Source organism: Oryctolagus cuniculus, chromosome 1, assembly GCF_964237555.1.
Source record: "Oryctolagus cuniculus chromosome 1, mOryCun1.1, whole genome shotgun sequence".
Taxonomy (NCBI): Eukaryota; Metazoa; Chordata; class Mammalia; order Lagomorpha; family Leporidae; genus Oryctolagus; species Oryctolagus cuniculus.
The window spans coordinates 63,237,907-63,257,927 of NC_091432.1; the positions used below are offsets into that span (position 1 = coordinate 63,237,907).

General features: G+C 54.9%; 3 protein-coding genes across 3 annotated transcripts; 1 reads left to right on the plus strand and 2 right to left on the minus strand.

Annotated features, from left to right (window-relative positions):
• Positions 1-840: 840 nt before the first annotated feature.
• CHRNA10 (cholinergic receptor nicotinic alpha 10 subunit) lies at positions 841-11,669 on the plus strand. Its single transcript, XM_002708724.5, has 5 exons — positions 841-4,553; positions 6,725-6,870; positions 7,819-7,973; positions 8,582-9,114; positions 10,025-11,669. The coding sequence occupies exons 1-5, from the start codon at positions 4,493-4,495 to the stop codon at positions 10,480-10,482; spliced, it is 1,353 nt and encodes a 450-aa protein (XP_002708770.1). The 5' UTR covers positions 841-4,492; the 3' UTR covers positions 10,483-11,669.
• A 24-nt stretch (positions 11,670-11,693) lies between these two features.
• Positions 11,694-18,162, minus strand: LOC138843035 (GPI-linked NAD(P)(+)--arginine ADP-ribosyltransferase 1-like). Its single transcript, XM_051843224.2, has 4 exons — positions 18,018-18,162; positions 15,323-15,440; positions 14,279-14,999; positions 11,694-11,919 (listed from the first exon to the last, which is right to left on the minus strand). Exons 2-4 carry the CDS (start codon positions 15,383-15,385, stop codon positions 11,822-11,824), a joined length of 882 nt encoding a protein of 293 aa, XP_051699184.1. The 5' UTR covers positions 15,386-15,440; positions 18,018-18,162; the 3' UTR covers positions 11,694-11,821.
• On the minus strand, positions 17,787-19,669 carry LOC138846042 (neuronal acetylcholine receptor subunit alpha-10-like). Its single transcript, XM_070060447.1, has 2 exons — positions 19,057-19,669; positions 17,787-17,860 (listed from the first exon to the last, which is right to left on the minus strand). The coding sequence occupies exons 1-2, from the start codon at positions 19,667-19,669 to the stop codon at positions 17,787-17,789; spliced, it is 687 nt and encodes a 228-aa protein (XP_069916548.1).
• Between the last annotated feature and the right edge of the window lie 352 nt (positions 19,670-20,021).

Below are 20,021 nucleotides of genomic sequence, written 5' to 3' on the forward strand. Positions count from 1 at the left end.
GTTTCTCTACATCTTCATGAACACTTGCTGTGGTTCATCATTTTGATTACAGCAAACCTATGACCATGAAGTGATATCAGTTAGGGTTTAAATTTGCATTTTCCTGACACTGTGGTCTAAAGGTTTATTTCTGCCCCTTCCCCAAATCCATATGTTGAAAGCTAACTGCCAGACTGATGGATGGGCCTTTGGGGATGATTAGGGTATAAGGATGGAGCCCTCAGGAATAGGATTATTTTTCTTATGAATGAGACCCCAGAGACCTGAGGACACAGCAGTCAGAGAATCACATCACTGTCGGCTGGCTTCCTGATGTTGGAAGTCCCAGCCGCCAGAACTGTGAGAAAGGTCTGTTGTATGTAAACCACCCATCCTATGTTTGTGTTGTTACAGCAGCAAATGCACACTTGATGACTGATAAGCTGAAACATCCTTTTTTGTGCTTGCGAGCAATGTCTAATAAGATTCTGTATTCGTTTAGGGACAGGTGTTTGCCTCAGCAGTTAAGACACTGCCTGAGATGCCTGTATCCCATATGCCTGGGATGGAGTCCCAGATTGTCTCTGCGTTCCAGCTTCCTGCTAATGCTGCTGAGAGGCAGCAGGTGATGGCTCAAGTACTTGGATCCCTGCCACCCTCGTAGGAGACCCAGAGAGAGGCTCCTGGCTTCAGCCTGTCCCAGCCCTGGCTGTTGTGCACTTTTAGAAGGGTGGATCAATGGATGAGAGGTTTCTGTCTCTCTGAATTTCAAATAAATAAAAATAAATTTTTAAAAATTGAAATCTTTATACATAAGTTTGTAGCATTTTTTAGAGATTTCACATAAAATTTGCCTTTTTTTTTTTTTTTTTTTTTTTTGACAGAGTGGACAGTGAGAGAGAGAGACAGAGAGAAAGGTCTTCCTTTTTCCCGTTGGTTCACCCTCCAATGGCCGCCACGGCCGGCACGCTGCGGCCGGCGCAACACGCTGTACCGATGGCAGGAGCCAGGTGCTTATCCTGGTCTCCCATGGGGTGCAGGGCCCAAGTACTTGGGCCATCCTCCACTGCACTCCCGGGCCACAGCAGAGAGCTGGCCTGGAAGAGGGGCAACAAAATTTGCCATTTTTTAAAGACCTATTTATTTATTTGAAAGGCAGAGTCAGTTCTTCCATCTGCTGGTTCACTCCCAGATGGTCAACAGCTGGGGCTGGGCCAGGCTGAAGCCAGAAACTCCATTTGGTTCTCCTAGGCGGGTGCAGGGGCCCAAGGACTTCAGCCATCTTCTGCTTTCCCAGGCCACAGCAGAGAGCTGGATCGGAAGAGGAGCAGCACCTATATGGGATGCCAGCACTGCAGGTGGAAGCTTAGCCCACACTGTAGCGCTGGCCCCTCTTATCATCCTAATGGCATCTTTTTTTCAAGATTGATTTATTTTTATTTGAAAGAGTTATGGAGAGGCTGAGGCAGAGAGAGAGAGAGGTCTTCCATCCACTGGTTCACTCCCCAGATGGCCACACAGCTGAGGCTGAGCTGATCCGAAGCCAGGAGTCAGGAGCTTCTTCCAGGTCTCCCATGTGGGTGCAGGGGCCCAAGGACTTGGGCCATCTTCCACTGCTTTCCCAGCCCATAGCAGAGGGCCAGGTTGGAGGTGAAGCAGCCAGGACTTGAACCGGCCCCCCTTAATAACATCTTTTGTAGAAAAGTTATTAAGGAAGCCAAACATGTTAATTTTTTTTCTTTCATGGATTGTGCTTTTGGTATTTAAAAAGTCACTGCTGGGGCTGTTGTTTGGTGCAGTATTTAAGTACTGCCTGAGACATCCACATTCCTAATCAGAGCCCGGTTCCAGTCCTGGTTAATCGCAGGCATTTAGGGAGTGAACCAGCAGATGGAAGATCTCTATGTCTCTGGCTTTCAAGTAAAATAAAAATAAATGCAAAAAATTTTTTTAAATTTTAATTTGCAAGCTCAAAGTAACCTAGTTTTTTTTCTTTTGTCATCTTCCTGAAGACTTATACATTTTTTTTTTTAAAAAAGGTTTGTTTGTTTATTTGAAAGGCAGTTACAGAGAGGCTGAGGCAGAGAGAGAGAAGTGTTCATCCGCTGGTTCACTCCTCAGATGGCTGCAGTGGCCAGAGCTGGGCCAATCGAAACCAGGAGCCAGGAGCTTCTTCCAGGTCTCCCACGCAGGACCAAGGACCTAGGCCATCTTCTGCTTTCCCAGGTCATACCAGAGAGCTAGGTCGGAAATGGAGCAGCAGGAACTTGAATCGGCAGGCATATGGGATGCCAGCATTGCAGGTGGTGTTCTTACCCGCCACGCCACAGTGCCGGCCCCATTGAAGTCTTATACTTTTGCATTATTTATTTAGGTCTATGATCTATTTTGAGTTAATTTTGTGAAAGACCTTAAGATTTACATCTAGGTTCTGGGTTCTTTTTTCTTTTTGCTTGAGGATATCCAGTTGCCTTTCTCCATGGAATTGCCTTTGCTGTTTTTTTTTTTTTTTTAAGAAATCAGTTGGCCGTGTTTTGTGTAGATAGAATGGATAGTTTATTCTGTTCCCATTGATCTGTCTCTTCTCTTGCCACCATCACATCATCTTGATTACTGTAGCTTTATAGTAAGTCTTAAAGTTGGATCATGTCAGTCCTTAAATTTTTTTCTTTTTCAGTATTGTATTGGCTATTCTGTGTCTTTGTTTCATATAAACTTTAGAACCAGTTTATTGATATCCACAAAATAACTTGCTTTGATTTTGATTGAGATTGCACTGAATCTATATATCAATTTGGAAGGAAGTAACAATATTGATTTTTTCAATCCATGAATATTAAATATCTTTCTATGTAGACCTATTTGTTTTTTATTTTCATTGTGTTTGAAAGAACAAAAGACAGAGGCAGACAAATGCCTGCAATAGCCTGAGCTGCACCATGCAGAAACTCCATCCGGTCTCCCACCATCATTTGCAAGTAGATACAGTTTTATTTCTTCTTTCCCAATCTATCTTTTTAAAATCTCATTTACTTGTCCTGTTGAATTAGCTAAGACTTCAATACGATGAATAGGAGAGGACTTCCTCCTCATTCTGATCCTAGGGGGAAAGCTAGTTTCTCAACATTAATTAACTATAATACTAGTTATATAGGATTTTGATTTTTTTAAGGTAGATTTTCATTGTCAAATTGAGTGAGCTTCCCTCTGTCTATTCTGAGTGTATTGAGAGCTTTTAGCATGAATGGATATTGGAGTCTCTGAGACATTTTAATGTGAAATGCTTGGGCCACATCTAGAGAAAGATGCTGGAAAGATGTGTGGATTTATGTAAGCATCTAATTCCTAAGAGACAGGAATGCACTGGAGAATGAGCACAGAATCAGGGGCCAGCACAGTGGGTTAAAGCCCTAGACTGCAGCGCCAGCATCCCATATGGGTGCCAGTTCGAATCCCGGCTGCTCCCCTTCTGTTCCAGCTCCCTGCTGATGTGCCTGGGAAAGCAGCAGACGATGGCCCAAGTGCTTAGGTCCCTACACCCACGTGGGAGAAGGTCTTGACTCCTAGATTTGAATCAACCCAGCTCTGTGCAGCCATTTGGGGAGTGCACCAACAGATGGGAGACTTCTCTCTCTCTCTCCCTGCCTCTCTGTAACTCTGCCTTTCAAATAAATAAATCTTAAGAAAGAAAACAAAGCGGAGAGTGCTGTATTGCCCTTGCTGTCTGGGCACAGTAAGAAAACTCAGGAAAGGATGTGTCCTGCGGCTTCTGTTCTTTGGAACCACCTGGAGTGGTGTAGGCTCAGCAGCACCCTTAGCTGGAGGAGAGAGCTGGTGTGGCACGGATTACCTGGCCCCTCCCTGGGCGGGACCCAGGCAGTGGTGGCAGAGCTGGGGACAGATACCCACCTGAGGCCATTGCCCTGTGCAAGTTCTGAGCCCTGCACCCCTGTTCACTCCAAGCCCCCACTATGGCCCTGAGCTGAGCTGCCTGTCGCTTTACAGAATTTGAATAATTTAGGTCCCAGAAGCCTGAGGTGTCAATTTCAGTTGCTCTGTTACCATGGGCACAGGATAGGCAGGGGAGGAGCTGTTCTGTGCCTCAGACTGACTGCTCAGGGCTGATAAGAGTCCCCTGCCCCCTGTTCTGCTGAGACAGCCCCAGGCTCACCTGGAGCCCCGGTATGGGAATGGAGCAAGGCAGTGAGGCAGAGAGTAGAAAGTGAAGGGAGAGTGCAAAGAGGCAGAGAGGAAGGTCAGAGTCAGGGGAGCAGAGAGCAGGACAGAGTTGCCGAGGGAAAGACGACCGTGACAGTAGCAGGGGATAGAGACAGAGGCCAGCAGATGCCAAGGATCAGATAGTGACAGAGGAGGGTCAGATAACTGGAAGGGCCACAAGACGCTCAGTTGTACTTTTGACTTCAGGTACTGTGCGCTGGGCCTGATGCTGCACTAGGTCCAGCCAGGAGGCCTTACGCCCAGAGACCTGCCCCACCTCTTGCTGTGAAGGGCCATGGCGCCTGGGAGCCACCACCTCAACCTGGGCCTCCTGCTCCTGCTCCTTCTCCCTCCAGGTATGACGTTCAGGGAACCAGCCCTGGCCTGGCCTGATGTGGCTACAGCCTCTGGCCTCCCTAAATCTCCCTTTCTCTTTAGTATCTGTACTTAGAACAAGCTCCTGTCTGCAGGGTATGGGAAAATGGCGTGCTGAAGAGGGGGAGAGGAAACTTGCCTGCTGAGATGGGAGCAGTGAGGGGGCAGCATCCAGAGAAAGGGCTGCAAAAGTCACAGGGCCTTGAGTGCCAGACCCAGGCTTTCGCCTGCCGTCCACGGGGAGCCACAGCAGGGTTTTAAACAGGTGCTGGTTTGGTGGGATTTGTATGTACAAAAGCTTGATCTATGGAACGGGCAGAGGGTAGTAGGAGAGGGTGAGCATGAGGCAGGGGAGCAGTGAGGAGGCTGCTGCTGCTGCCATGGTGCAAGTGAGAGGGAAGGGCTGAGCACCAGGGAAAGAGTGATTCAAGAGACGCTTAGTTCGGCCCGATGTTGTGGTGCAGTGGTTTAAGCCACTGCCTGCAATGCTGGCACCTGTATTGGATCATGGGTCCAATCCAGCTCCCCAGTCATGAACCTGGGAAGGCAGTGGGAGGATGGCCTGGTGTTTGAACACTCATGTAGGAGACCAGGATGGAGTTCCAGGCTCCTGGCTTCAACCTGGCCCAGCTCCAGCCATTGCAGTCAACTTTTTAAAGAGTGGACCAGCAGATGCAAGATCTCTCTTTGTGCTTCTCTCTCTCTCTCTCTCTCTCTCTCTCTCTCTCTGCCTCTCAGATAAATAAACAAGCTTAAAAAAAAAAGGCATAGTGCTCACCTCTATATCGCATTGCAAAAAAAATTAATAAATAAAAATAAAAAAAGATGGATAGCAGGATTTGGGGGATTTGGATGATCTGACAGGATTGAGACTGCGCTGCAGTGGAAGGAGAAGGGAATGGCAATTCTCGGGTTTCCAGCCGAGGTCTCTGGGTGCTCTTCATTGAGGTGGAACAGATGTTTAGAAGCAGATTTAGTGCAGTGGTTAAGATGCTTCTTGGGAGCAACAAATCCCATGTGGGACAGCTTGGTTCAAGCCCCATTCCTCTGCTGCTGATCCAGCTTCCTGCTGATGAACAACCTGGGAGGCAGCAGATTTTGGCTCAAGGGAGATGGAGATCCAGGCTCCTGGCCCAGGCCCTGGCTATCATAGGCATCTGGGAAGTAAACAGGTGGATGGACGGCCTCTCTCTCTCTGCCTCTCAAATAAAATGGAAATAAGTAATTTTTTTTTTTTGACAGGCAGAGTGGACAGTGAGAGAGAGAGACAGAGAGAAAGGTCTTCCTTTTTCCTTTGGTTCACCCCGCAATGGCCGCTACGGCCGGCGCGCTGCAGCCGGTGCACCGTGCTGATCCGAAGCCAGGAGCCAGGTGCTTCTGGTCTCCCATGCGGGTGCAGGACCCAAGGACCTGGGCCATCCTTCACTGCACTTCCAGGTCACAGCAGAGAGCTGGCCTGGAAGAGGAGCAACCGGGACAGAATCCAGCGCCCTGACCGGGACTAGAACCCCAGGTGCCGGCACCACAGGTGGAGGATTAGCCTATTGAGCCACGGCGCCGGCCATAAGTAAATATTTTTTTAAAAAAAAAGCAGGTTTCAGAGCATGAGGGAACAGTTTAAGGTGCCCGTGAGACACTGAACAGTGGACTGTGGTATGTATAAGTCTGGAGCTCAAGGCAAATCTGGGCCAAAGAGAAAGAAGAGAGCCAAGGACAGGATTCTGGGGGCCAGTACTCAGGCAGGGCCTGAGGAAACTATTGAGAAAACCTAAGATAAAGGAAGGGTCTTTTCAGGAGAGGGGGATGTCCTCAGGTGCCAGGACCTTTGAAGAGACCAGCAGACGTGCAGCAGGAGAACTGGAAGCAGGCCTGAGACGGCAGTGCACCGGGCAGTGAGGTGCAGATGGCTTGGGTGGAAGTCCTGTGGTGGAGGAGGCAGAATCCAGAAGGGAAGGCTGGGGAGAAACCAGCAGCCGGCTGCAGAAGATAGTACCAAGTCCTGATAGTACCTCCTGGGCCTTCGTCCAGGGCAGAGCACAGAGGCACCATTCAGAAGGCTGTAGGACAGTGCAGCACGTGACAGGGCTGGAGGGCCTCAGCAGAGGCCCCAGTTGGGGTCATGGGTGGACAACCATACTTACTGGCTCTGCAGAGTGCCAGGGAGCTGAGGGCAGGCTGGCTCACAAGCTGTTCCGTGACCTCTTCGCCAACTACACAAGTGCCCTGAGACCTGTGGCAGACACAGACCAGACTCTGAATGTGACCCTGGAGGTGACATTGTCCCAGATCATCGACATGGTATGTAGTGCTGATACTGCTGTGGGGAGGGAATGAGGGGTGGGACTAGGATTACTCTTGCAAGCAATTCTTTCTATAAACATAACTACAGGGGCCAGTGCTGTGGTACAGCGGATTAAGCTGCAGCCTGCAGCGCCAGCATCCGACTTGGGCATTGGTTCGAGTCCCTGCTGCTCTACTTCCTATCCAGCTCCATGCAGATGGTCTGGGAAAGCAGTAGAAGATGGTCCAAACCCTTGGGCCCCTGTACCCACATGGAGGACCCTGATTTCAGACGGACATAGCCCAAGCCTTTTGAGCCATTAGGGGAATGAACCAGTTAATGGAAAATATCTGTAACTCCCTCTCTCTCTGCACTCTGCCTTCTAAGAACTAATCCTAAAAAAAAAATAAAAAAATAAAAAAATTGGGAACGGAGCTGTGGCAAAGCAGGTAAAGCTGCCATCAGAGTGCTGGCATCCCATATGGGTGCCGGTTCGAGTCCCAGCTGCTCCACTTCCAATCTAGCTCTCTGCTATGGCCTGGGAAAGCAGTAGAAGATGGCCCAAGTGCTTGGGCCCATGCACCCATGTGGGAGACCTGGAAAAAGCTCCTGGTTCGGATCAGCACAGCTCTGGCTGTTGCAAGCAATTGGGGAGTGAACCAGAGTATGGAAGACTTCTCTCTCTGCCTCTCCTTCTTTCTGTGTAACTCTTTCAAGTAAAATAAATCTTTTAAAAAAATTAACAACATTGGTTAACCTACTAACTGGTGGGTATCCACCGTGTGTTCAAACATCTGCTCACTTGAACTCACTGAATCGCTGCTGAGTGGGGATTTTCTATCACCCCTGCAAGTCGGGTTTGCACGTCCTGACCAGCGTCCTGAAGCTGACTGTGCACAAACAGGGAGGGTCTGCATAGACTCGCAAGCGTGTCCGTATCTGTGCCCACTCCCTGCCCTCACCAGGACGAGCGGAACCAGGTGTTGACGCTGTACCTATGGATCCGGCAGGAGTGGACTGATGCCTACCTGCGGTGGGACCCGGATGCCTATGGCGGCCTGGATGCCATCCGCATCCCCAGCAGGCTCGTGTGGCGGCCAGACATCGTGCTCTACAACAAGTACTGCCTGCCTGCGCCCCTCCCCCTGCCCGGCAAGAGCCATCTCAGCCCTGGGTGGACTGACGCCCCTTCCCCACCGCCTAAGCCAGTTGCTAAGCTGCCCTGGAAGGGCAGACCCTCCTACAAGGCCAGGAGATCACAGTCCTTCCGTGGCTCCCCAACTCGAGGCTGTTCTCAGACAACCCAGACTGAGATTTTACTGAGCTGTCCATCAGGGCCAGCTCTGTATCCCAGTGCCTCTCTAAGCCACCCCCTCAGCCTTCCATGCCAACCCAGGGCTACTCCTCGTGGCCCGAACCAGGTCTGTGTCTCGCCGCAAACACACCCTCTGCGCAATTCCCCGGGGCCTCTAGGAGCCTGGTGGGTGACTCCCAAGGCAAGTCACTGTGTGGCCTTTTCAGACTGCACAGAGCTGAACCTGCGCTCCTTGTGGTAGCCCTGAACGCGGCCCCTCCCAGTCTGCAAGGGCAGAGCGCCCTCTATCGGGCGCATTCCACCCTCCGTGCTGCCGCGCGGTGGCCAAAGGGCGTCCCTCGGGTCACAGAGCCCCTGGAGGGTCGAGGCTCAGATGACGGGCACCCAGGTGACTCTGCTCCGCCTGCCCCCAGGGCGGACGCGCAGCAGCCAGCGTCGGCAAGCACGAACGTGGTGTTGCGGCACGACGGCGCCGTGCGCTGGGACGCGCCGGCCATCACGCGCAGCTCCTGCCGCGTGGACGTGGCCGCCTTCCCATTCGACGCGCAGCGCTGCGGACTGACGTTCGGCTCCTGGACGCACGGCGGGCACCAGCTGGACGTGCGGCCGCGCGGCGACGCCGCCAGCCTGGCCGACTTCGTGGAGAACGTGGAGTGGCGCGTGCTGGGCATGCCGGCGCGGCGGCGCGTGCTCACCTATGGCTGCTGCTCCGAGCCCTACCCCGACGTGACCTTCACGCTGCTGCTGCGCCGCCGCGCCGCCGCCTACGTGTGCAACCTGCTGCTGCCCTGCGTGCTCATCTCGCTGCTCGCGCCGCTCGCCTTCCACCTGCCGGCCGACTCGGGCGAGAAGGTGTCCCTGGGCGTCACCGTGCTGCTGGCGCTCACCGTCTTCCAGCTGATCCTGGCCGAGAGCATGCCCCCGGCGGAGAGTGTGCCGCTCATCGGTGAGCGCGAGGGGGGCGCCCGTGTGTGTGTCTGAGAGCTGGGGGAGGCATTCTGGGAGCACACCTTCTTTTGAGACAGAGGGGGGAGTGGCCCCCCGCAGGGAGAACACCCTCCCGGCCGTGAGCAGGAAGCAGTCAGTGTTTTCTCAAGGTGGTGGTGGATGTTCTGCCTACCCAATGTGGTAGTATTAGGCAGAATGTACCGAGAGCCAGCTGTGCACTGCTGATCAGCTCAGGTAAGCCCTCCCTGAACCTGTGAGGTCGATGTTCTGGTTTATGCAAATGTGCAAGAAGGGACAGTGACCCGGCCCAGGTCGTGCCCATAGCTGTTCCACAGTTACACTTTTCTTTCTTTCTTTCTTTTTTACTTCCTTTTTTAATGATTTCATTATGTATTTGTAAAGCAGAGTTAGAGAGGCAGAGGCAGAGATACAGAGAGGTCTTCCATCTGCTGGTTCACTCCCCAATTTACCACAGGGGATGCAGCTTCCTCAGGGTCTCTCTCGGGTGCAGGTGCCCAAGGTCAGGGGCGAATCTCAATGGCTTTCGAAAGCCATAGCAGAAAGCTAGACCGGAAGCTTAGCAACTGAACTCAAAAAGGCCCCCACATAGATGCCGTCACTGCAGGCTGGGGCTTCAACCCTCTGTACCACAGCACCGGCCCAGAACGGCACTTTTAGGGACTGTGGGTGAATGAGCTTCTGGCTGTGACAACTGTAGCTCCTGAGAATGCACCTGCAGGAAACAGGGGAGGAGAGAACTGGACCCTTACCTCCCCCTACTTCCATGCACTGGGCTTGGTGGGGTGGGGTCCTGAGAGCCTCCTGGCTTGTTCCTGTTTGTGCACGTGGGAAGCTGGGGCTACCCAGTGCTTGTTGTAGGCGCTGCTGAATCGCTCTGTCTCTTGCAGGGAAGTACTACATGGCCACTATGACCATGGTCACATTCTCAACAGCGCTCACCATCCTTATCATGAACCTGCATTACTGTGGTCCCAGTGCCCGCCCAGTGCCTGCCTGGGCTCGAGTCCTCCTGCTGGGACACCTGGCACGAGGGCTGTGCGTGCGGGAACGAGGGGAGCCGTGTGGGAAGTCTCGGCCGCCAGAGTCGCCCCCTAGCCCACAGCCACCTGAGGGAGGGGCCAGCTCACAAGGAGGCCCTTGCCATGAGGCACGGTGTCTATGCCGCCAGGAAGCCCTGCTGAGCCACGTGGCCACCATTGCCAGCACCTTCCGCAGCCACCGGGCTGCCCAGCGCCGCCATGAGGACTGGAAGCGCCTGGCTCGCGTGATGGACCGCTTCTTCCTGGGCATCTTCTTCGGCATGGCCTTGGTCATGAGCCTCCTGGTGCTGGTGCAGGCCCTGTGAGGGTCTGGGTTGGGGCCTGTGACAGCCGCAGCACTGCAGACAGGGATGGCCAAGGCCAGCTGGTGCCCAGCGGTCTCTCCCTGCTGCTCCTAAACCTGGGCCATCTTTCCTGAGAACCAGCACTGCTGCTGCCATAGCCCACAGCGGAGCGCTTGTCTGTGCAGCCCAACTAGGGCAAGTCCAGGGTCTGCCCTCCCCTGGTTCCTAGGGAGGAGGAAGTCAAGGGAGGCTCAGGACCAAGCTCAGTGGTGGGGACTGACGCGTTCAGGCCGCTGTCAGAGCTCTCGGTGGGAGTGCGGGACCACAAAGGCCAGCTTTCCTGTGCCTGGCGGTGGCTGTGAGAGGGACTGGGCCCTGCCTGTCCTTCCCTGGGACTTGGGGAAGAGTTTGGGATTCATGGCCTATTCCAAAGCAGGAGGCCACACCGACAATTGGCTGTGAAGCTCCAGCTGATAATAAACTGAGTGTGTACCTTGTGCCTGCCCTGTGTCCTGTCCTACCCTTGGGGCAGCGGTGGTGGAAGCCATGGAAGCGGCTTGTCTCTTTAGAGACAGGACCTCAGCATTCATGGACTGGAGCGGAAGTCACAGCTTTGTCCTCAAGACAGAGACTAGGGTTTGCTGAGCCCTGAGAGAACCTGCAGTTCCCTCTGCCCCTGTCTCCCAGGCTGGATCCAGTCCCTGCCCATGCGCCAGAGTGACTGAGAACCTAACATGTCCAAGGTAGGACAGTGCAGGGAGCCGCTGTTTGCAGGTATTTGTTCCTGTCTGATTCCCAACGTCTCTGTGTGTCAGAACAGTCCCTGCCCTCAGGAAGCTGATGGTCATCCACGGGAGGAACATGTGGACAGGTGATAGGGGAAGCACCAGGGCCCTGTGGGAGCACAGAGGCAGGGCCCCTCCCCCAGCAGGTGGGAGAGGTCAGAGAGGGCTGCTGGGAGGGGAGAATAGGAGCCTCCAGGTGGACAGGTGATGCATTAGAGGGACCCCACTCTCAAATCCCTTCAGCCCTGACATGAGTGGAAGTCTCTTCTACGAGTGAGTTGCCGTCTGTCCTGTTGTGTCCCACCCTGACACCCTCCATTCACAGTATCACTGCTAGACCTTTGGATGAGGTTCAGTCCCCACATTCTCTCCTGTTTCTCCACCAGCAGGTCTGGCAGCTTACAGGGAGAGAGAGAAGAGAAAGAGAGAGAGAGAGAGAAAGAGAGAGAGAGATAGAAAGCCTACATTTCCAGCAGATGGGTGTGCCAGGGATCCTGGCTCTGTACACCTTGGGCGTGGCCAGCATCCGCAGAGTGGGCAGAGGCAGCAGGCAGGAATGTCCAGAGTCTGGGGGGTCAGAAGAGGCCTGGGCTTCCTGGGAAGGGCCCCACCGCAAGGAAGGCGAGCAGCAGCAGGAGGGACCAGGCTGTGGAGAGGCGCTCCTGAGCCGAGGCTGCAGACAGAGAGACAATGATCGGTTGGTTTCGTAGCCATGATATTCTCTGCCTTTCAAATAAATACATTTTAACAGGAAACTTTTAAAAATTTGAGGGTGGGTGGAGAGGGTACTTTCATCCACTGATTAGCTCCCCAAATGCCAGCTACAGCCGGGACTGGGCCAAGCCAAGCTGGGAGCTGGGACTCAATCAGGCAGCCCACAGAGGAAGTGGGCACCCAGTGTCTGAGCTCCCCCTGCTGCTCCTACCCAGGGTCTGCATCAGCAGGGAACTGGACGCAGAAGCGAAGGCTGGTTCAGCGCTGGATTCTAACATGGCGTCCGCACTGACAAGCTAAAGGCTTACTCTTGTGTGTGTGTGTGTTTTTTTTTTTTTTTTTTTTTTTTTTTTTTTTTTGACAGGTAGAGTTAGTGAGAGAGAGAGATATAGAGAGAAAGGTCTTCCTTTTTCTGTTGGTTAACCCCTCAAGTGGCCGCTACGGCTGGTGTGCTGCGCTAATCCAAAACCAGGAGCCAGGTGCCTCCTCCTGGTCTCCCACGCAGGTGCAGGGCCCAAGCACTTGGGCCATCCTCCACTGCACTCCTGGGCCACAGCAGAGAGCTGGACTGGAAGAGGAGCAACTGGGACAGAATCCGGCGCCCCGACAGGGACTAGAACCAAGGGTGCCGGCGCCGCAGGCGGAGGATTAGCCTGGTGAGCCGCAGTGATGGCGGACAATTGAGTTTCAATTACTGCACCAAAATAAACAGGCTTGAGTTCTGTTTTTCAAAGACTTTTTAGAGTACCCTCATGGTACCCTCTGGGACAGATCAGTTAAGAGGGCTTGCTAGGGCCGGCGCTGTGACTCAGTAGGCTTATCCTCTGCCTTGCAGCGCCAGCACACCGGGTTCTGGTCCCAGTCAGGGCGCCGGATTCTGTCCCAGTTGCCCCTCTTCCAGGCCAGCTCTCTGCTGTGGCCCGGGAGTGCAGTGGAGGATGGCCCAAGTGCTTGGGCCCTGCACCCCATGGGAGACCAGGATAAGTACCTGGCTCCTGCCTTCGGATCAGCGCCGTGCGCCGGCCGCAGCACACCGGCCATGGCGGCCATTGGAGGGTGAACCAACGGCAAAGGAAGACCTTTCTCTCTGTCTCTCTCACTGTCCACTCTGCCTGTCAAAAAAAAAAAAAAAAAAAAAAGAGAGGGCTTGCTTTTTCAATTAAGAGGGTTGTTTCTTTCTAAGGAAAATCCAGGTGAGCGGCCCAAGCCCAGGCCAGAGTGCTCACCCCGAGCCCAGTCCCACGGAAGCCGTTACCTGAATTGTCCAGGTGGCAGGGCCCAGACTTGCACTGCATTTCGGTAGGAAGAAAGAGGAAGAAATCGAAGGCTCAAGGTGGGCATTTGGAACAGCGGTTAGGACACTGCTGGGAACAACCAGGTTCCAGTCCTGGCTCCCCTCCGGGATCCAGCTTCCTGCTCATGTGCACCTGGGAGGCAGCAGGTGGTGGCTCCAGCAGTCAGGTCCTTGTCACACTCACGAGAGACGGGCATTGAGCTCTGGGTTCCCTTCGGCCTGGCCTAGCCTGGCTGTTGTGCATAGGAGTCTATCCGTCTCTGTCTCTGTGTCTCTGAGGCACACGCGGCCTCTCCCGTGCCTGTTGCAGCCGAGGAGGGACTGCATTGTGCCCTTCCTGGGTCCTCCTCACTTCCACCAACTCCTAGAGCTCAGAGTGCAGCCCCGGAGGGGGATGAAGCCACAGTTCCCATCAGCTCCCTGCCACTCGCCATACAGACCGGGCTGTGCCCAGCCAGGAGAGCAGCCCCCAGCCCCTGCTGGTGTGAAGCCCTGGGCACATCCATTCCCCATCTGGCCAGCTACTCCCATCTGCCTGACCACAAGCTGCACTGCAACTTAGGGCATAACGTCCCCTGCATCTCACCTCACCTCCCACCTCTAGAAACTCTACACGTTCCCTATTTCTCTCGTAACTTCACTCCTCACCTAAACTAGGTGGAGGCTCTGTTTATTACTGGCACTGGTGATTTGTGTGTCAGTACTGCAGTCAGAAATCATTTCCCTTCCAGCCTCTGGGACCACCTGCCCCTAATATGATCAGGGACCCCTGCCTTGGTCAGGAAACTTGCCGCAGCCTTCCAGCCAGTGGATGGTCAGCCTTACTTGGTTCCCTCCAAGGACAGAGTGTGCTGTCCCCGTAGCTGGAAGGGGCGGAGGGGCTGGTGCCCATACTGGTTCTGCTCACTCAGTTTGGATTTTGTGCTTCTCTAAGTGTCACATGGACCTAGGGGACTGGGACCTGTATTTGCTGAAGGTTTGTGAATGGGGGAGGGTGCCTTCTGCACAGGTGTGTCTTCCTCACCTTTGATGTACTCGCAGTTGTATTTGCTGTGCTTGCCCAGTGCCCGGAGGTAGATGTGGACCGGGCCCTGTTCTGGTCTGCTTGCATTGATGACCTGGAAGGTCTCAGACGGGGGGATCAGCACCTCTGCCTGCTCAGGGAAGACGGAGTAGTCCTGGATCGGGATCCCAAGGCAGGTCCAGATGCTGAAGAAGGTGTCCTCGCCGAACTTCTGGGCCACATCTTTCTTCAGGGAGGAAGAGGCAAAGCCCCTCAGCCTGACAGTGGCCCCTGGCCCTGCTGGCCGGAAGCTCAGGTCTTTCACCCCCCGGAACACCTGATGGCACCTGGACTGCTGCTGGTCCCTTCTCAGCAGCTGCAGGGCCTCGGTCAGCAGGAAATGCAGGGTCTTGAAGGAGAAGTGCTGGAGGTAGTGGGCCCGGGAGCGTCCCCCCTGGCGTACTGCGCTGTTGAACTCCCTGTAAAGGGGGCTTTTGTCTGTGTAGGCCAGCAGGGCCACCCCATGCTCATCCCGGAAACCCGCAGGCAAGGTTGCCAGCCTTGCGGGGCCCCGGGCCCAGCGCTCACGCCACTTGCGGCTCGCCTCCGCCCAGCCATCCGCATACACTTTGTTGGCCTGGAACTCTGTGAGGTTGAGACGCGGGAGGGCAGCTGTCATGGCCGCTGCACAGCCGACGTACTGGTCATCAAAAGAGTCCAGGGCCATGTCCAGCTCTGTCACCTGAAAGAAGAGGTCTAGACATTAGACCAGGTGGCTCTGGGCCTATAGGACAAGGTGTGGCCTGAGGGAGACAGAGCAGCCAAGATGCCTTGTGGCTTCTACTGCTTAGCATGCCATAAGGGGCCTCTACACCCCAGGAGGCAAGAAGGCTGGGACACACAGCAGCAAGTTTCCTCAGGACCGGGCGGCAGCTGTGCCCTCAGGCCAGGTGCTCCCAGCAGGCATCACAGGGCCCTTCATCCCTCTGCTCCTCCTTCCAGGATCCAGGAGAACCTGACAGCTCGGGTGCCTGCGGGGATGGGGCCATTGGAGGACAGCCGTACCTGAATTGCTTCCAGAAGGCCCAGGGACAGAAGGAGCAGATTCGCCATGGCAGGAACCCACATGGTTGGGGCCACCCTGGTATAGTTGCTGTCTCCTTTAGTCTCTCACTTTCCTCACCTGGAAAATTGCAGTGTTAACACATACACTTTAGCAGCATCCACTGAAACCTTGTCTGTGCCACCCCTGAAGCCGTCTAGTTCAGAGGAGCCGTTTACAGACAACCAGAGACGCGTGAGCACACGTGTTTGTGTGCTGCCGAGAGTCTGTGGCACACAGCAAAACAGGTCTGCAGCAAAGCTCTCGGGGCCTCTAAAGCTCTGACGACTCCTTTCTTGCCCTCTGCCCTGCAGAGAACAGGTAGAGAACGAGAGCATCTGGCCCTGCATAGGAGGAACTGTGGAGTGGGCTGAGGGCGTTGTCCCGTGGCCTAAGGAAAAGGAGCTGAGGCTGCACCCAGAGTCACCTGTGGAAGTCTCCAGATTTGGTTCTGCTGGGCCACAGGGAGGAGAAGGTGGCAAGGTCAAGGGTAGCAGCAAGGATTCTGTTCTCTGGGCTGCAAACAGAGGAGACTTTCTTTTCATTCTTTCCTTTTTTTAAATGAGCTTCCTCTTTTATTTTCCTCTGCTTTTTCTTCTTCTTCTATTATTCCTGAAATCCTATGTGGACACAGAACTGGGCAGCGTTTCTTCTCTCTACTCCAGTTAAAGTGAGGTATGATCGGTGTGGGAAAGCACACCAGGGCACACAGGGTGGTGAGCTTGGAAATAGGCAACACGTGTGTCCTATGCTCCCACTCCATCACCCCCCGCAGAGTGTCCTGGGGGCCACTGTTTGAACTTTGATGTCACGGTGGCTTTGTGCAGGGAGAACGCCTCGTGGGAGATTGGCCCTCTGACAGATGTTCCCTGTCGGCACTCTCCCTACAGAGAGACCCAAAGGCTCCTCTTGCTCTTATTGTAGGCCCAGGACGGAGCAGGTGCTCTTAGTAGATGGAGTGAATGATGATCAGGTGTGGAGGGAAATGGGGAGTTCTGTCTGGGAGATCTGAACTCGGCAGGGGCCGGTGTGCAGGAGGGAGCAGAGTGCACACTGAGAGGAGACAGGGGAGAGGCGCGGGGGCTTTGAGTCAGGGAAAGAGGGAGGAGAGGGCTCTGGAAGGGTGAGGCCAGAGCTCAGGAGCAACAAGGCTGCTCCCGGGTTCCAGGGCTCTATGCGTTAGGCCTTGGGTTCCTGGAGATTTCCTGACATCTTGGGATTAAGTCCTCCCCCGCCTGAGTCTAGCTGGGATGGAGGGTGGGGGATGGGGGAGTGTTTCCTGTCCCATTGGGAGTCTCGAGTCTCCTGTGCTATGCTCTCCCCATACTCACTCGGTCACCCAGGGTGTCACCTGGGAATCCATTCCTTCCATCATTCAGCAAACGTCAGTGTAGTTGCCCACTAATGCTGGGCATGGGACAGGGCCCTCCTAGGTCCCCTGCTCTTTGCTCAGACCATGCCCTGCCCTGCTCAGGTCTGGGGCAGCCCCCACTGTCCCCAGGGAGAGCAGCGGCAGCAGTGTCTGTGAGGCCCAGCTCTGGCCACGCTAAGAAATCTCTAAATGCAGAGTGAACATGGAGAGATGAAGTGATGAGGGCAGAGGTAGTCCCATCTAGGTAGAGCAGCAAACCCAGAACAGTCCCGAACCAAGCACACGTCCCTCCATAGCCGCTTAGCCCGGCCTGTGAGCGCTCTGTGCACTGCCCTGCCTCAGCTTGGTGGCTCAGCCCCAGCGCCTGTGTGGCTGCTGCTTACAGAACAAACTCCCAGCCCCACCAGGCTCTGTCCTCCCTATGGTCCTGCACTCATCTCCTCTCTAGGAAACCCCCTCTCCCAGAAGCTTCTGACTCCTCTGGGCTCCCACTGGGCTGGCCTCTGCTGTTAGTTCTTTGGTTGCATGGGCCAGGCACGTCCCATTCTGTGTCCTGGGGACTCAGCGCAAGCCAATCACAGGTGGTAACCAGAATGCTGCAGAGACTTTCTGGGCCCAGCGAACAGTGTAGACCATTGCAGAGCAGGGAGACTGCTGGCCTTGCAACCAGGGAGGGGTGTGGAGTGGGGCCGCAGGCACAGGAGGGTGTGGGAGTGGAGGAAGCAGATACCCTCGTCTGTCTGTTGCTTTGCACAGCCTCTTTTTCTGCCCAAGGCATTTCTCTTGTCATCTACCCTGACCCAGGCCCTCACTAAACAAGCCTTTCTAGAAATGTGAGGCATACACCCCCCATTCTTTCCCTTAGAACCCCAATATTTCTAGTGGCTGATACCTTCCTAGATCTCTGAAATCTCTCCATCAAAGGTTTCCCTGAAACCATCATGACTGTTAAATCCTACCATTAATCCTAAAACCTCTCCCTCCCCAGCCCCCAGGAGCAGGCTGGCGAGCCCTTTACCTAGGCCTTGTCCGGGGCAGGGGAGCTGGTGTTGGCCTCATGTGATGGTCACCAGAGGAGAGGAGGACAGGGCCCCCTTTATACTGTCGGTCCCACCCCTCCCCCTCTCAGCTGCTCAGAAACGCGAACTCCCCCCTCTTTCTGGCGTCTTCTTGAGGCTCAGGAACCCTCACCTCAGCCCATCTGACCTGGGCCAGTGCTGCTCCTCAGGGGCAAATCCATATACAATAAGAGGCAAAGAAAGGCAGAGCTTCTTCCCAGCACATACCTTGAAAAGTGGTTGCTCGCAGTTAACCAGTGAACACTGTTCTCTAATATCTTGTCTAGGGAGCTTGTCTACTGTCAGAAGAGTCCTAAGTTCTGCTTCTGTAACTCCCATCTCTAATCAGTTCAGTAAGTCTGCCCCTGGTATCTCCTTTACAAACATACCAGATAACTGACCATATTTAACCTGCACAAACAGGAACAACCCAGGAGGCTCTCAGGACCCACCCCCACCAAGCCCAGTGCGTGGAAGAGGGCGAGGTAAGGGTCCTGTTCTCTCCACCCCTGTTTCCTGCAGGTGCATTCTTAGGGGCTATGGTTGTTACAGCTGGAGGCTTAGTCCATGAAAAGTGCCGCTCTGGGCCGGTGTTGTGGTGCAGAGTGTTCAAGCCACAGCCTGCAGTGCTGGCATCCTATGTGGGTGCCTGTTTGATTCCCAGTTGCTCAGCTTCTGGTCTAGCTTTGTGCTATGGCCTGGGAAAGCAATAGAGAATGGCCCCTGTCCTTGGGCACCTGCACCCGAGGGTTTCCCTAAGGAAGCTCCGTCCCCTGTGGCCATTTGGGAGTGAAAGGGTAGATGCAAGACCTCTCTGTATCTCTGCCTCTGCCTCTCTAACTCTGCTTTTCAGTTGCATAAAGAAATGATTTAAAAAAAAAAAAAAGAAAGAAACGAAAGTGCAACTGTGGAAGTTATGGGCACGACCTGGGCCGGGTCATTATCCCTGCTGGCACATTTGCCATAAACCAGAACATCGACCTCACAGGTTCAGGGAGGGCTTACCTGAGCTGATCAGCAGTGCACAGCTGGCTCTCGGTACATTTTGCCTACTATTACCACACTGAGCAGGTGGACCTTCCACCAGCGCCTTGAGAAAACACTGACTGCTTCCTGCTGGGGTGGGGAGGGGTGCTATCCCTGCAGGGGGCCACTCCCTTCCCCCTCTGTCTCCAAAAGTGGTCGTGCTCCGGGGTCTCCTCCCCAGCACTCAGACACACACACACACACACACACACACACACACGGGCGCGCCCCTCGCGCTCACCGATGAGCGGCACACTCTCGGCCGGGGGCATGCTCTCCACCAGGATCAGCTGGAAGACAGTGAGCGCCAGCAGCACGGTGACGCCCAGGGACACCTTCTCGCCCGAGTCGGCCGGCAGGTGGAAGGCGAGCGGCGCGAGCAGCGAGATGAGCACGCAGGGCAGCAGCAGGTTGCACACGTAGGCGGCGGCGCGGCGGCGCAGCAGCAGCGTGAAGGTCACGTCGGGGTAGGGCTCAGAGCAGCAACCATAGGTGAGCACGCGCCGCCGCGCCGGCATGCCCAGCACGCGCCACTCCACGTTCTCCACGAAGTCGGCCAGGCTGGCGGCGTCTCCGCGCGGCCGCATGTCCAGCTGGTGCCCGCCGTGCGTCCAGGAGCCGAACGTCAGGCCGCAGCGCTGCGCGTCGAACGGGAAGGCGGCCACGACCACGCGGCAGGAGCTGCGCGTGATGGCCGGCGCGTCCCAGCGCACGGCGCCGTCGTGCCGCAACACCACGTTCGTGCTGGCCGACGCTGGCTGCTGCGTGTCTGCCTCCGGGGCAGGCGGGGCAGAGTCACCTGGGTGCCTGCTATCTGAGCCGCGACCCTCCAGGGGACACCCTGTGGCCACCATGCAGAAGAGTTTGGGGATTTATGGCCTTACTTCCAAAGCAGGAGGCCACACCGACAATTGGCTGTGAAGCCCCAGCTGATAATAAACTGAGTGTGTACCTTGTGCCTGCCCCGTGTCCTGTCCTACCCTGGGGCAGCGGTGGTGGAAGCCATGGATGCGGCTTGTCTCTTTAGAGACAGGACCTCAGCATCCTGGACTGGAGCAGAGTCACAGCTTTGTCCTCAAGACAGAGACTAGGGTTTGCTGAGCCCTGAGAGAACCTGCAGTTCCCTCTGCCCCTGTCCTCCGGGCTGGATCCAGTCCACTCCCCTGCCCAGAGTGACATTCATAGAATGTGAACTTGTCCAGTGGG

Bases quoted from the DNA above. Each gene is read 5' to 3' on its own strand.
- CHRNA10 (XM_002708724.5), top strand. From the start codon at position 4,493: ATGGCGCCTGGGAGCCACCACCTCAACCTGGGCCTCCTGCTCCTGCTC. The intron at 4,554-6,724 runs GTATGACGTTCA...CTGGCTCTGCAG, and splicing joins CCTGCTCCTTCTCCCTCCAG to AGTGCCAGGGAGCTGAGGGC. The intron at 7,974-8,581 runs GTACTGCCTGCC...GCCTGCCCCCAG, and splicing joins GACATCGTGCTCTACAACAA to GGCGGACGCGCAGCAGCCAG.
- LOC138843035 (XM_051843224.2), bottom strand. From the start codon at position 15,385: ATGTGGGTTCCTGCCATGGCGAATCTGCTCCTTCTGTCCCTGGGCCTT. The intron at 15,000-15,322 runs GTACGGCTGTCC...CTCTTCTTTCAG, and splicing joins GCCTTCTGGAAGCAATTCAG to GTGACAGAGCTGGACATGGC. The intron at 11,920-14,278 runs GTGAGGAAGACA...CTCTGTCTGCAG, and splicing joins CAACTGCGAGTACATCAAAG to CCTCGGCTCAGGAGCGCCTC.
- LOC138846042 (XM_070060447.1), bottom strand. From the start codon at position 19,669: ATGGTGGCCACAGGGTGTCCCCTGGAGGGTCGCGGCTCAGATAGCAGG. The intron at 17,861-19,056 runs GTGAGCGCGAGG...GTTTCTGAGCAG, and splicing joins CGAGAGTGTGCCGCTCATCG to CTGAGAGGGGGAGGGGTGGG.